Source organism: Culex pipiens, unplaced genomic scaffold (genome assembly GCF_016801865.2).
Source record: "Culex pipiens pallens isolate TS unplaced genomic scaffold, TS_CPP_V2 Cpp_Un0197, whole genome shotgun sequence".
Lineage (NCBI taxonomy): Eukaryota > Metazoa > Arthropoda > Insecta > Diptera > Culicidae > Culex > Culex pipiens.
In genome coordinates this window covers 1-14,806 of record NW_026293014.1, presented here as the reverse complement: position 1 = coordinate 14,806, position 14,806 = coordinate 1, and the positions used below count along the sequence as shown (strand labels likewise).

The following is a 14,806-nucleotide window of genomic DNA, read 5'->3' as shown; positions in this document are numbered from 1 at the left end:
AGGATCCGACGGAAGAGGAATACGACGAGAAGCGGCATAATCGGAGGTGGTCAGCACGGATGTTGCACTCGGTGCCGGCGGTTTACGACCATAGAGTTATCTACGTGCGCATGTATTGCGTGTACGTACACGAAAAAAAGTGAGGTTAAATTTTGTACCAGCCAGCAAAACAAATGGTGCGCTAGTGTGTGTGAGATCGGGCTTAGAATCGAGTCGAGAACAGAACACTGATGAAGTCTGCAAGTAGTAGAAGAAATACGTATCTGTCAAGATATTAAAAATATATAGCGGAATTAAAAGGAACAACTCGTCTCTTTGTATTCATTCATAGTATTGAGAATGTGTTCAGTGTCTAGCCAATTTAATTTACTTTCAAACTCTTTCAGCTACTCCCGCCCGCAAACGCTCAACTCGCGACGGCGCAGCTTCAGCCGGATGAACTGGCAACATCTGTGTCATTCTCGAAGGAGGACGAAGTGATCGGGAACTATCCGTTCAGGCGCTAACGTTTCTCCAAACAAATGCAAGCAAACTGAGAAAACTGTCAAAAAGTTTGTTTGTTTGCTTGTTTGTCGAAGTATAATACTTCCTTTAAGCTCAAATTTCGACTTCGCAGTCCTGAAATGGTTTTTTTGCTACCTCCAAAAAAGTCTTTTTCCCTCTCGGTTTTTTTCATTCTCGTAGAAATCTGAAAATAACTCAAAGTCACATTTTACGAAATTACTGAAAACTGTGCGAGTTTGGAAACTGGAGTCATTTCCAGCTCGGTGTTGTACGAAACCCATTTTAGCGTGTACTCAATGGCGTGTTTTGTCAGTTCGTTCGCGCATCTTTTTCTCGCGTAAAGCATTTTTGTAAACAAAACGGAGCAAGCCGAAACTTTATTTAAATGTTATTTTAAAAGTAACAACTAGTTTTTTTTGGCTTTTGAATTCGGTGAATTAATCAGTTTTTCCACCCCAGACCTCGTCCCAACAATGTCCAACTTCTGTGTCATTCCGGGGTGCCAGTCGCACCAGTACATCAAAACGGCGACCCTTTTCAGCGTCAGCTGCACACCTGCCCTGGAACAGTGGTGGAAGGGCACGCCCTGGAATCTGCCCCAGGCCGGGCTGTCCGATCCGAAGGTTTGCGTGGCCCACTTCCGCGACGATCAGCTGGATCGGCGCGAGCGGGGACATCCCCGGCCGATGCCGAACGCGGTTCCGTGTTTGCGCCTTCCGAAGGGACCGGCGACCTGTTCGATGGGCGCACCACCGGCGGTTCAGGTTTGCAATCCGTTGCTCATCGTTTGTCGGTTCTGCAGCAAGAAGCAAGCCAATCCGATTAGGAACCATTTGGAGGATTTGGTCGAGTCGGAGGAGCTGCTGCAGCTGTGTTTGGGCCGGGGTCGATTCCTGGAGGGGTTTCCCAGTGGCGTTTGCGATTACTGCTTGGACATGATTAAGATCACGACGAACTTTATCAAGGATTGCGAGAAGGCCCAGGAGAAGCTGCAGAAGATGTTCTTCGGGACGAGCCAGCAGATGGTGGACTCGTTTGAGGAGGGGGAATCGTGCGAGGCGGAACCGGAGCAGGATTTTGAGGGTTCGTTTGCCGTTCCGGAGACGGTTATTTCGTTTGACGATTCGACGGAGTTTGGAGGGTTGAAGCATGAAGCGTTGGAGATTGGCGGTGACGATCCACTTGTTGGTATTGAGGACGACGATGAAGACGATGACGATGATGATGATGAAAATGAGGACGAGGACGGATTGGAACCGGGCGAGGTCAAATACGTTGGCCACCAGATGGGGGCCTCGGCAAACTGGCCGGGACAGACGAGCAGCAGCAAGAAACGGGCGGCTGAGGAGGGTGAAGTCCACTGCAACTTGTGCGGCCAGAAGTTCAACCGGAAGCGAGGCCTGAAGGCGCATATGGAATCTATTCACGAGAAGAAAACGTTTTCCTGCCGAATCTGTGGCAAGACGATGGGCTGGCGGAAGACTCTGCAGCGACACATGAAGAGCCACGAGGAAGGTTACTACAAGCACAAATGCGATCTGTGTGAAAAGACATTTTCCCGGCCAAGTCATTTGAAACTTCACATGAGCAAACACACCGGTGAGAAGGTTCGCTGTCCGCTGTGTGGCAACGGATTGCGGTAAGACTTGCGTAGTTTTAGTCCACTAGACAGAATATTAACAATAAATACTTTTGTCTTGCAGTTGCAACTACAAACTGGGCGAGCACCTGACAAAGGTCCACAAATTGGACCCGCAAACGGCCAAAACCTACGTCCAAACGGCGGTCAAAACCTACGGTTAGAGAGCCGGCAACCAACAGTAAGTACGTCACCCCAACAGTATAACATTAGTTTTTGTGTGTTTATATTTATAACTGGCCATCAACTTGACGCAAAGATTGGAGCAACTTTCAACTAAACATTTGATTTGCAAAAAAAAAGAAAGGACTTTTCGGCTGTGTAGAATTTGAAAGATAGCCCCCGGCGCTCTGCTTGCTGCAGAAGTCCGCTTTATTTTCACCATCGTAATGCTGTGTGTGCAAACATTCTTTTCTTTAACCTTTAATATTCTTGATAACGATACCTACTAGTTTGCAGTTGTAACAGACTTTCTATCTCCGAATCGGCTGATTTTTTATTGTTCCACACTGATATTTAGTTCTCTTCGCTTCGTAAAACTTGTTCCTTTAGTTTTATATTAGTTTTTCTTTAATAACTACGCTTATCTAGTTGCAGGCCAAGTGCGAATGATGCTGATGATACCTCTTCAGTTGACGCTCAGGCGAGGAACATCCTGGAAGGAGCGTCACTGACTACGTCCGTAGTCCTGTTAGATCATACTTGATCAAGACAGTATAGCTCTGGTTCCTTGCAAGTGTCCTATTTTCTTACCTCCACGTTGGCTTGGTCTTCATGATGACCTAGCTGGTGGCCTGTGGAAACGGATCGTAAACCTTTGACTAGCGAGGGTCAAAGTCGAGACGGCTAAAAGAAAGGGGCGCGACAATGTGGGAAAGGGAATTAATTTGTGATTGTTGACAGTATTGTTTTGATTCGCAGTATGTTGAGTCAACTGCTGTGGATGTACCTGAAACATCGCACAACGGGGTTTCTCTTCTTTCCATTTCATCTACCACCTGTCTTCTGTTTATTTTGTTTCACTGATTTTCTAACGCGGCTTCTGTTTACTATCCTGCATTTAATTTCGATTTTACTCATTTGATTCTCTTATTTCTCAACACTTTTTCACTCTTTTTTACCAATTGATGCTGCTGTAACATACTTTCTGCTTTCCCTTAATTTGGCAGCAATGTCAATTTTGTTTATCATGTGCCTTTTCTTTATTTATCTATTTGAATAATTTTTCATCTGCCCTATAAATTGCCCTAATTCAACCTAAGCTTGTTTGTTAACTCTATTTATTAACTATTGTTAATTTCTTACTTCATACATAAATATCTTTCTTTTACTATTGATTCTTCAAATAGTATATTTCTTTCACTGTCCATTGTTTTCAATCTTCACCCTTTTCTTTAAAAACTAGTTTTAACACAAATATTACTATTGTACTTTTGGTAAACTTTTATAACATGCTTAGGACCAAAAATTGTAACAAAACACCGCGACAAAAGAAATAGCAACATATAAACACGACTCAACACTAGGAAATACTTAAGGAGAAAACAATACACAGTAAAATAACAACTAGTTTTTGTTTTCAAACTAAAAATTAAACAGTTTTTGCTTTAATGAAAGTTGATAGGCACACTATAAATGGTTAGGCGCTTATACTTACATCAAACCCTACGTAATGTACCACCCCCGGCCGAGTTAAAATGCGTAACCGGAAAAGAAGGTGTGCATGCCTGGCACGAACACTCAAAGCGTGTTCTAGCGTGCTGCTCGTACTGACTCAGAGCAAGGGTGAGATGTAGGTGTAAGGGCAGTGCGTGTTCGTCGGGAACCTAGTGCATAAGATCGGTCAAGGCCCGTTCTTACACTGAAAATTGCGAATTGCGAATAACTACGCTTATCTAGTCTTCTGATAACAGCATATATTGGTTTACCTAGTGTTTGTGAAAGAAAACCACTTTTATTTCTGGAATGTAGACTATTTTAGGTGGTGCAATACTTCGGTTAAGGTTCGTGCGAGAGGCAAGGTTTTAACAACGTTTATTTATATTTTTTAATGTGTATAGCTTGTACAGTCATCCCACATATTCGGAACACCCACAAATTCGGAACACTTTTGTGGTAATTTGTCAATAGGATGCAAAATGCAACTCTTCTGTCGACCCCGCTATTTTTAGGACCTTCATTTGGACATTCTCTTGCTATTTCACTAGTGAAAGTAGTACATTTTGAACAAAAAACTTAATTTCAAGACAATTTTATACAGAGCAGCAAAACACTGCCTCCAAATTGCCTGTTCCATGATTGTGGGATGTTATTGTGCCTCCCACAAATGTGGAACACCTGAGTTTAACTGATGTTTTCACAAAAAAAGTTATTAGATCATTCATAAAACATTACTAAGCATGAGTTTTATTGGTTGCAGTGTGTGAAGTCATTATTTTGTAAAAGTTATGTACTCCTAAAGAGAACCAAAGTTTGTTTACATCCGTAAGAAAAAAAGTGTTCCAAATTTGTGGATTTCAGGGGTCAAAGTGTTTCTCAAAAAACTTGATATAAAAGTTAAAATTTTAAGTTGTTTTATACAGCATTCGAAAGATCGCAAGAAAAACTTTAAAATGAAGGTAAAAGTGAGCCATTAAGTTCAATTATCGATTTTCTATGATTTTTTGAACATTGGCCGATCTGTAAACTGTTCCGAATATGAGGGATGAGTGTATAAAGAGGCGCGCACTTGACTAGAGACGTTAGGCATTCTTCTGCTAGAACGGAATGTTTTTATTGGGAGGGACACTGCTAACTGGAGGAGGGGATAAAGGAGATCAATAAAATTTTAAACTATTTCTCTCTGGTTCATTGTGGATTGTTGCTGCTACTCTCTACATAAAGACGTCCTTGATATTTTTAAACTGCCGGATCGAAAGATCCACCGGCAGGTCGAAGCGGTACTGCGTCAACCGGTCCAGCGACTTGAGCGCATCGCGAAAGCCCGTGTTGGCCACGTAGCTCCAGCTGGCGTAGTACGAACCCACCAGCTCCTTGCACTGGTAGAGCAGATGCAGCCACTGGGTGAGCTTTTGGGCGCTAGAAAATAAAACTTCTTAAAATCAAGAAATTTTACAATTAAAAGTAACATACTTCAACGCAGCACAGATGAACGCCTTGAACTGGGAGTTGTAGCTTCGCTTGTACGGACTGTGCAAAGCCACGATCGTTCCGATCGTACTCAGCAAGCTCTGAAATAAAAAAAAATCAATCACGTTAAAAAACTTATTGTTTTCATTTATGTGTTTGAAGAAAAACATCAAAAATCACTAATCCCTTGCTCAGCGTGTATTTGACAGTTGATCAACGCGATCGACAAGTTGTGCACGCGTTTTTTTCTGTCAAGTTTTTTCATTCCAAGCAAAAAAAGGAATTTAGAAGACTTCTTGTAATGCACGTAAGTACACAAAAATCACTGTGCTAAAAAACACCGAAGTTGTAAGTAAATTGTATACTGTGAAAACCCGCGCACCTGCTTATTCGACTGCGGCCTGCCCTCGACCAGGTCCAGGTTGAAGCTCTCGGAAAGCTTCCGCGCCGGCGTCGAGTTGTACCGGTCCCCGTTCTTGATGTTGTAGTAGATCAGCAGCAACTCCCACGCGTGCATTTCCGCATCCTCCCCACCGCCGTAGCTCAACTCTCCCCCCTCCTCATCCTCCTCGTCGTCCTCCCCCAGCTGGCTGAACAGGTTCATCTCCGGCGGTTCCTCGTCACCGTCATCGACCGAGCTGGACTGCCGCTTCGGGGCCGTCGTAGTGGCCGCCTTCGCCAGTCCTCCCGTGCTCTTCCGTCGCATCTCATGACTGCTTCCGCCGCCGTAAAAACGCTCCTCGCTGGCCCGTGGAGCATGCTGATAGTTTCCACCGGAGAAACACCCCGAGATGAATGGCACTAGACTTCCGCTGCTTTCCGAGATGCCTCGGAGGCCGTGCTGCATGAGACCTTGAATCGTTTTCGCCAGATGCTTCCGCACGATCATTGTTAGCTCGTAGTTTTTCTTGTTTCCTCGTGTTTCCCCGCCGCACTCGCTTGCCGTTTCCGACAGTTGCAGATCTTTCTGCATGTCCATCGCTAGCGAAACCACTTCCTGCACGTCAATCTCCAGCTTGGCTCGAACGTCACCCCAGCAGTTCTCCTTCGAGCGCTTCATCATGTTCCGCTGGAAGGTCTCGCGGTTTCGCTCGCTGCCACAGTTGAACTGGGACAAAGCGAACATCTGCAAGATTGTGCCGGCCTTATCCATCAATCCGAATGCTTTGCTGTTTAAAGATTCCCTCCTAGTAGTTTGACGGTCGTCAGTGGATCTACTACCGGTCCCACTTTCCGACTGGTTCTGCTGAGCCGTTACCGAACGCAGTTTGGCTCTTTCTTGAGCTTCAGCTCGACCTTCCGCTTCTGCTCTTGCCAGTTCTTGCTGCTGCAGGAATCGCTTCTTGATCTCTTCCTTCTCGTTAGTCTGCAAGAAGCTTATGAATCGTTCGAGATCTTGTATTTGCGTCTTCAACTGCGAAACCAGCTTTTCCTTCATCTTGAGTGGATTCACCAGCTTTTCATCCAGTGCTGAATCGACCTGGATGCGCAAGTCTTCCGTCGTAAGCTGAGGCAAATCGAGCTCGTGCAGATTTAGATTGATTTTGTTCTTGATCTCATCGATGACCACTTTTTGCCGCTCGAGAAGAACTGTGTGTGGAAGAATGCCGGATCCGGACTCGTACGCGTAGCGTTCCAAATCCGTCAGCTGGTTCTTTAATTGCTCAATCAGAGCATGTTGCCGTTCGCGAAGGTTCTCCATCGATTCCGGGCTACGGTCCAGTTCGCCTACAATTTCCGGAATGTTTTTCTTAACCGAATGCTCTTGGAGTTCTGGAATTCCAAGAAACGCAAACTCCTCCAAACTCTTCAGCAGGTGGTCACGTTCCTCCACGGGAGCTTCGACGATCTGTCTCAGTCTCAGCTGAACCTGGGCAAAGTGTGACGTAAGGGCGATCAAATTCGACGACAGTGCCTCGTGTTCATCTTCCAGTGATCTAAACCGCTCCGTTTCTCCAGTTTCTCCTCCGCAAGCCACCGTTCCATCCTCTTGGCCGTTGCCGTCCATGTAGTCATCGGTAAACATGTTGTTGGACTCCGAGCTGAACGCCGAGTCGAAATCAAACTCATCGTCCGAACCCATCGCCTTGCGCAACAGCTGGCCATTATCAACGAACAGAGCGTGATGGCTGGGGCCCATCTCGTCCAGATTGTCCTCGTCACGGGTTTCCTCCTGCGATTTCTCCTGTGGTAGTGCGTCGCACTCGCTTATCTCGATTCCCACCGACATTATGACCTCGGGCTTATGCTCCGATTTGATAAATGATGCTGCAAGATGGGCTTTTTTTCACGGACCGAACAAAGACAGAACGCGTTCCCTCAGGACGTCATCGTCGGACTCCCACGCAGTCTGGTGTCGTCGTCCTTTTGCACGGATTGGAGGATGCACCAGATGACGAAAGAGGGGGTGAAACGTCAAAAGTGGAAAAAAATCGTAGGTTTTCCTAGGGTCGCAAATTACGGTCCATATGTGGCCAAATGCGGGTTTCTTCCGGCACTTCCGGTTGCCCTTTCAACCGTTCACGCTTGGACACCGACGTTCAGCGTCGAAACCCGACTTTAAAATCACAAAAATGTTAACTTTTGCTGGTTAATTTGCGGAGCAAAATTTTTGCCCCATAACAGTTCTGGGGGAAAAAGGAAAACTCAAGGAAAATTGACGTTTTCCACGATTTTCCTCACTTCCTTTGCGTGCGTATACGCTTCGCCGTTTTTCCACCCCGTGCCCTGCGGGAAAGTGTTTCGTGGTGGGGAACTCGCGAGTTACCGCGACGATGTGACGCGTGAGTGCGCTTTGTTTACAAACTTTGCGGGGGTGGCGTCCATAGTGGAATCATAACAAGCAAAAGTTACTGAAACATCTCAGAGCTGTGTTTACGTTGAGAGTGCGTGGGATAAACTGTTTGTTTACATCTAAAGTTAAGCCATGGAGTTGACCAAAGTGTGTCGGCTCTGTTCGTCGCAGAAAACCCGCGTCCGGTCCATCTTCAAGGACTACAAACGAGAGGGACTGCTGGCCATCATCACCGACGTGGTTCGGCTGAAGGTCGAGAATGAAGACGGGTTACCGCAGAACATCTGTAAACCGTGCGCCACGACCCTGTTCCGGATCCGGGACAATCTGAACGAGTTTCGTGAGAACGATCGAGCGCTTCGCGAAAGGCTGCAGAAGAAGTCCGATGAGGCTGGCGTAGAAGATTCTTTGGGAAAGGATGTCGTCAGCGGTGTAGAGAAGAGTCTCGAGCTGTTTCTAGAGCAAGAGTTGGACGAACATTTGGATGCTCCGGAAACGGATCAGTTGGCAATTGACGAGCTGCGGCTAGGTGAAGAAGAGCCAGAGGAAGCGCTTCAAAAGGAGGATGCGAAAAGCGACTATCAGCAGTCTTCATCGGAGTCTGAATCGGATGTCGAGGAGGAATTACCAGTTGCTAAGCTTAAGACAATTCGTGCTACCAAGAGGAACAACAACAAGGAAGATAAACCGGAGACCAAACGACGTCGTGCAAGAAAATTGGAGGACGAAGGCGATTCGGATAAGCCCAAAGTAAATGACCACAAGTGCTACATCTGTAAGAGCGAATCGCTGGGATCGGCCAAAGCACTGCTGGAACATCTGACCAGTCACCTGGACCGGACGCCTTACACCTGCACCGATTGCATCATGGAAACGGTGGTGCTCCGGAGTGTTCGATCGCTAAACGTTCACCTGAAAATGCACGCTCAACCGATCAAGTGCCAGTACTGTGACAGACGATACTGCGACGAACGGGCCCGGGATTTCCACGTGAAGTCGTTCCACCTAGGCGAAAGTGCTCCATGTCCTTCTCCCTGTGAAAAGTGTGGCAAAATTTGTAGATCTATTGCGGCGCTTAAGAGTCACTTGCGCGATCATAACCTTAATCTAAAGTGTGAGTACTGCGACAAGATCTTTCACCGGCGAACTAAATTCAAAGAGCACGTTTTACGAGTTCATGAAAAGGCGGAAAAGTACGAATGCACCCTGTGTAATAGGGTAGTTCACAGCCTGGAAAGCTACAACTCTCATCTGAAGATGCATACGAGCGAGAAAACATATGAGTGCGATCTATGTCCTATGAAATTCTACACCGCCGGAAATTTGGGCCTTCATAAGAAAAACCACTTTTCCAATGCCAACTACAAACCACACAAGGACTGGAGCGGTCACTACACGGTCACCCAGGAACCCGGATCGGACAAGGTTTACACATGCAAGCTATGCGGAAAAACCTACCACAAAACCGTCATGAAGATCAACAACCACCTGAAGAACCACTTCAAAGACATCCAGTGCGACCGGTGCGATCTCAAGTTTGTCAACGAGTCGCAGCTCAAAACCCACTACGTGGTCCACACCGGAATCCGCGAGCACAAGTGCAACTACTGCGGCAAGGACTTCCTGCACAAAAACAACCTCACGCAACACCTGAAGCTGCACCGCAACGAGCAAAACTACGCCTGCGAGTTCTGCGGCAAAACGTTCACCTACAAAGAGGGCATGAAGGCCCACATCCGGAACAACCACCTGCGCCAAAGTCCGTACGAGTGTCGTCCCTGTCGGCGCAAGTTTGTCGACAACGCGTCGCAGGCGCGGCACATGGCAGCCGAGCACGAACCCCCGCCGCAGCAGGTCGAGATGGCACCGCCGCCGCTGATGGGGACGGTGTCGCGGTTCGAGCCGATCGTCGTGGAGTTTGGGGCCGTGGCGGCGAAGGTTGGGGGACAGTAGGTTGTGGTCTTTTTTTTTTGCAATAAAAACCGGGTTCTACAAGAGGTTTTAATGATTTTGCTAGTTGAGAAAGACCCTCTTATAACGTTGCCGCTCGGAAGGCACGTCGGCGAAAAAAAAAGTCAGCCATCTCGAGTTCGATAAAGAAAAGTTTTGTTTTATTCTGGTTCAAAAAACAAACGCTTCACTGATCTGACATTTCTGACAGTGCTGTTTGTTTCGTAAACAAATGTCAGTAACATAAGCCAGAGTGTGGAGACTTGTCCACTTTCACCGAGACAGCGCCATGACGTCGTCTTTGGCTTATTATTTTGATTAGAACATCTTCGGGTTGCGCTTACATCAACTTAAGCTGGCCAAGGACATGGATCTGGACAAGGTTTGCCGGATGTGTTCGTCCCGAACGTCGCACCTGCGGTCCATGTTCGTCGACTACGCGGAGCACAACCTGGTGCAGATTGTGGTGGAGATTTTGCAGCTGGAGATTTACCGCGGGGACGGACTTCCGCCCAATATCTGTGCTTCCTGTGCCGATGGTCTGCTGAAGCTGCGGGACAGCATCCGGGCGTTCCGGGAGAACGATAAGGCCATCCGCACGATGATATCCGAACACCACAGCCGTAATGTGGTTCAATATCCGCTGGAGACTACTTCGTAAGTCGGTTTCTTAGTGTTGATGAGGCAACATGACTTAGGTTTGGTATTTTTTTTTAGTGATACAAAGCCAGTAAAGAAGCAGAAAAACAAGAGTGTTCCAGCGCCGATCAAAACAGCGCTGGAAGGAGTTTACAACATCAAAGTGGAGCTAAGCACCGACATCGATCACGGTCAGCAGCAGAACCTGTTGGAGTGCTTGCTTGATCCTAGTAAACCCGTTCAAACGGATCTCAAGTGCTACATCTGCCAGAGCGAATCGATGGACACGGCTCACACTCTGTTCCAGCATCTCGCCAGTCACGCCAAACTGTTGCCTTACAAATGTCCCGATTGTAAGGTCGAACCTGTGCTAGTACACGATGTACAGTCGCTGAACAACCACAGAAAGATGCATACCCAGTCCCTGAACTGTGACTATTGCGACCAGCGCTTTTCGGACATTTCAACACTGCTGCACCATCTGAAAACGTTCCACCTGCCGGAGAATGCTTCCTGCGTAACATCGGCGGAGATGCCAGGTCAACAGTCGCAGGAAGATTGGCGCGAGCAGTTCACGGTGATGCAAGGGCCCGCCGGTGAAGTGTACACCTGCAAACTGTGCGGCAAGACGTTCACGAGCATGAGAAGCGTCAAGTACCACGTCAAAAATCACTACAAAAACATCAAATGCGACCGGTGCGATCTGAGATTCGTGAGCGAATCCAAGCTGAGGACGCACTACGCCGTCCACACCGGAATACGCCAGCACAAGTGCGAAATCTGCAACAAGGAGTTTCTCTGGAAAAACAACCTTACCCAACACTTGAAGCTGCACACCAACGAGCGTAACTTTGCGTGCGAATTTTGCGGGAAACTGTTCACGTACCGGGAAGGTATGAAGTCGCACGTGCGGTTCAACCACCTGGCCGAAAGTCCGTACGAATGTATCGCCTGCCGCCAGAAGTTTGTCGATAACGCATCGCTCGCCAGACACGTGGCGGCCGAACATCAACCGGTGGCGGTGCAGCGTGCTTTAGTTTAGAATTCTTAATTGTTATTTTGATCAATACCCAAATGCAGACCTCGAAAGCCAAAAAAATATCATTTATTGTGAAAGCCACATCTTAAGACGTCTTGAGGGGCGGAGTCTGAATTCAGGAGGGCGTGTCTTACGTTGCTATAAAATCAGCTGTCAGTCGCGCTTACCGTCTCATTTGCACAAGAACTGTCAAGCGGTAAACATGTCGTCTTTTTTGGCTGACTAGATCCCAGCAAGCATAGTACAAGAGAGCATCAATACATACTCCAGGATAGGTAGAAGATGTCTAAGTTTCAAATCACATTCCTTTACCTTTTGTGACTTTTTTCATTCCTCTTCGTATTACCTGCGGAGTTTTATCGAAGCGTTCCACAACAAAACTGGAGACTTTCCACTCACGCGTTATTTTGTAGACAAGACAGAAGCATCGGTAAAACACACGCGAACGCTTCGCCCCATCTGACAGCCATTTGTTTGGGAATAAAGTGACGACTACTCTACCAGTACCAGGCAGAACACAAAAACAGACAGACATTGTGAATCTGACGATTCCGCGGACAAGCATTTGCCCCGGATGTGCTCTTCCCGAAAGGCTCGCGTCAGGTCACGCTTCGTCGTCGCTTTGCCAGCAACACCAACAACACTTCCGCTACACCGGGGAACGGCGGTCAGTGTAGAGGACACCGCCGTAGCCAGAGAGAGAGATTGCGACGCCCCATCCGCAGCAGCAGACAAAACAACAACAGCAGCGCAGAGAACACTTCCTCACAGCAGACGCTCGGTCGGACGCGCGCGCCCTGGAGATGAATCTGTGCCATGAGCAGAAGCCGCTGGAAAAGGTCAACTACAAGCCCAACCGGGACTGGCGGGCGCACTACATGGTGGCGCAGGAACCGGGCATCGGCGAGGTGTACAGGTGCAAACTGTGCGGCAAGAACTACTCCAAAATGATAAAAATCAAAAATCACGTCAAAAACCACTTCAAGGACATCAAGTGCGACCGGTGCGACCTGATGTTTGTGAGCGAATCCAAGCTGAAAACGCACTACGTTGTCCACACCAAGATCCGCCAGCACAAGTGCGACTTTTGCGGGAAGGATTTCTACCGGAAAAATAACCTCACGCAGCACATGAAGCTGCACCGCAACGAGCGGAACTACGCGTGCGAGTTCTGCGGCAAAACGTTCACCTACAGAGAAAGTATGAAGTCCCACATCCGGAACAACCACCTGCGCGAAAGTCCGTACGAGTGCGTCCCGTGTACAAAAAAGTTTGTCGATCCGGCCTCGCTCGCCAGACACATGGCAGCCGAGCATAAGCCTCCGCCGGCCGTGGTCGTGCAGCAGATCGAGATGATGCCGGTGACGGTGACGGTTCCGGTGCCACCGGCTCCGCCCATGGGTGGAACCATTGTTCGGTTTGATGGGTCCACCGTCGTTACGGCCGCCGATCTGGGCGCGTTTACGGTGGCCGGAGTCTTTCCGACCCTCGGGAGACAACAGTAGACTGGTGATTGCTTGATTATTTTTTGTCTTTTTATTTCTTTTGAATACAGTGTGTGAGCGGATTTCGGCTTATTTCCTGTGATTTTTGAGAAATCCCTTCAGTAGAGTTTGCGCCGTGGAAGTCATCCCACAAATTTGGAATAGATCGCCTGATGTAGAAAAAATATATAAAAATAATGATACTAGAACAAGAGAGCACACGGGCATCGATATTCAACGATTAAAGACATTCCAGAGAACCAGATCGAAGTAAACTGTGCGAGCGACCGGACGCGTTTTATCCCCTCTGTCATTTTTTGGTCCCTAAATTTCGTTTAAAAAAAGTGATCGAAGCAATCTGTGCATGTGGTCGGACGCGTTTTTTGTTTTCTGTCATTTTCGTTCCGATAATTTTAAAACTTTCTTCAAAATATGAGTTAAATAAGTTGAAATACAAAGATCTCGTTAGTTTTCGGGTGCCAGACATGGAAGTGAATTGTAAGCTATTTTCATGAAACATGAAAAATTCGAATCCACGACAAGGGAACAAGGAAATCAGGACAACAATCGCGAAGTGGCCATCAATTCAAGCGTAACTGTGAGTCCAGTTCCTGCCACATAACATCCAGGAAGGCTTCGGGGATGTTTTTGATGGCTGATCCTTGCCGACAAATGTTGCTTGCTGTAAATCGTGCGGTACCAGTACTGTCGGAAGTTCTGCTGATCAAGACCGATTCAAGACAAGAACTCAAGAAATGTTAAGATTCAAGTGGAACTTGGCGAGACGATTGGAGTTGTTCTTGAAGATTTCGTGTTTTTGGTGAGAGCTTTCCATAATTATTTTCAAATAACACTTTCACCTACTCTAACATTCACACATTTCACTATAGTCAACCTACGCCAACCTTATTATATACGTGGTAGGGTGTTGTAGATTGCTTACTTCTCTAATGAAGGTTCGACTAGGGGGGTATGCTTATTAATTTCTCGTCGCTCCATACCCTCAGTGACGTGATGGGAACAAGGGCGTCTATGCAAAGTGTCCCTACACCCGCTAAAAATTTCCGGTTCTTGGGGAGGGATGAGGGAAACCATTTTATTCTATGCGCCGGTATTTGTAGCATTAAGATTCGTGCAAAAAAACTTACTCGCGTGGGTGTACAGATTACGGCGTAAAAGATGATCGAATTGTTCATCTAGCGCTCACGTATAAGGATCATACATACAAACATACATACTTGCAATTAAAAACGTTGGTTATTCGGTAAATATGGTTGGTTTATTTATCCTTTTTTTGAGTAAACCATTTCCTAACATTATTTTCCAAAATTTAATCAGCATTGATTTGGCTTGAAGGGCAAACAAGTGCTACTCGGTGATATGCTGTATATTTTATTAACGTGGCTTTAACCAAAAGCTCGGTGTTATGAATTGTCTAACTTTGCATCACCCAACAATGTCGATAAAATGAAACGTCATTCACAAATTACGTGGTTAGAATTAGAAAATGCTTTATTTAAACATATTATAAAAAATGGAATTCATTCACCTTTAAACGACACACTACTTAATCTTTTTCGACGGTCCAGCACCACCGCCGTCAGCGCCGAAGGCTTCCGCATGTTTAG

The 14,806-nt window shown here is 46.8% G+C and overlaps 4 protein-coding genes across 4 annotated transcripts; 3 read left to right on the top strand and 1 right to left on the bottom strand.

Moving 5' to 3' along the window:
* Positions 1-772: 772 nt before the first annotated feature.
* On the top strand, positions 773-2,730 carry LOC120428711 (zinc finger and BTB domain-containing protein 41-like). Its single transcript, XM_039593783.2, has 3 exons — positions 773-903; positions 964-2,143; positions 2,208-2,730. The coding sequence occupies exons 2-3, from the start codon at positions 978-980 to the stop codon at positions 2,305-2,307; spliced, it is 1,266 nt and encodes a 421-aa protein (XP_039449717.1). The 5' UTR covers positions 773-903; positions 964-977; the 3' UTR covers positions 2,308-2,730.
* Positions 2,731-4,023: 1,293 nt separating this feature from the next.
* LOC120428709 (RUN domain-containing protein 1) lies at positions 4,024-7,880 on the bottom strand. The gene is made up of 3 exons (XM_039593780.2): positions 5,655-7,880; positions 5,276-5,373; positions 4,024-5,221 (listed from the first exon to the last, which is right to left on the bottom strand). The coding sequence occupies exons 1-3, from the start codon at positions 7,500-7,502 to the stop codon at positions 5,017-5,019; spliced, it is 2,151 nt and encodes a 716-aa protein (XP_039449714.1). The 5' UTR covers positions 7,503-7,880; the 3' UTR covers positions 4,024-5,016.
* A 188-nt stretch (positions 7,881-8,068) lies between these two features.
* On the top strand, positions 8,069-11,736 carry LOC120428712 (zinc finger protein 26-like). The gene is made up of 4 exons (XM_052711588.1): positions 8,069-10,015; positions 10,228-10,231; positions 10,339-10,673; positions 10,734-11,736. Exons 1-4 carry the CDS (start codon positions 8,199-8,201, stop codon positions 11,695-11,697), a joined length of 3,120 nt encoding a protein of 1,039 aa, XP_052567548.1. The 5' UTR covers positions 8,069-8,198; the 3' UTR covers positions 11,698-11,736.
* A 134-nt stretch (positions 11,737-11,870) lies between these two features.
* Positions 11,871-13,261, top strand: LOC128093803 (zinc finger protein 506-like). Its single transcript, XM_052711587.1, has one exon. It carries the CDS (start codon positions 12,498-12,500, stop codon positions 13,197-13,199), a length of 702 nt encoding a protein of 233 aa, XP_052567547.1. The 5' UTR covers positions 11,871-12,497; the 3' UTR covers positions 13,200-13,261.
* The last annotated feature ends 1,545 nt before the right edge of the window (positions 13,262-14,806 follow it).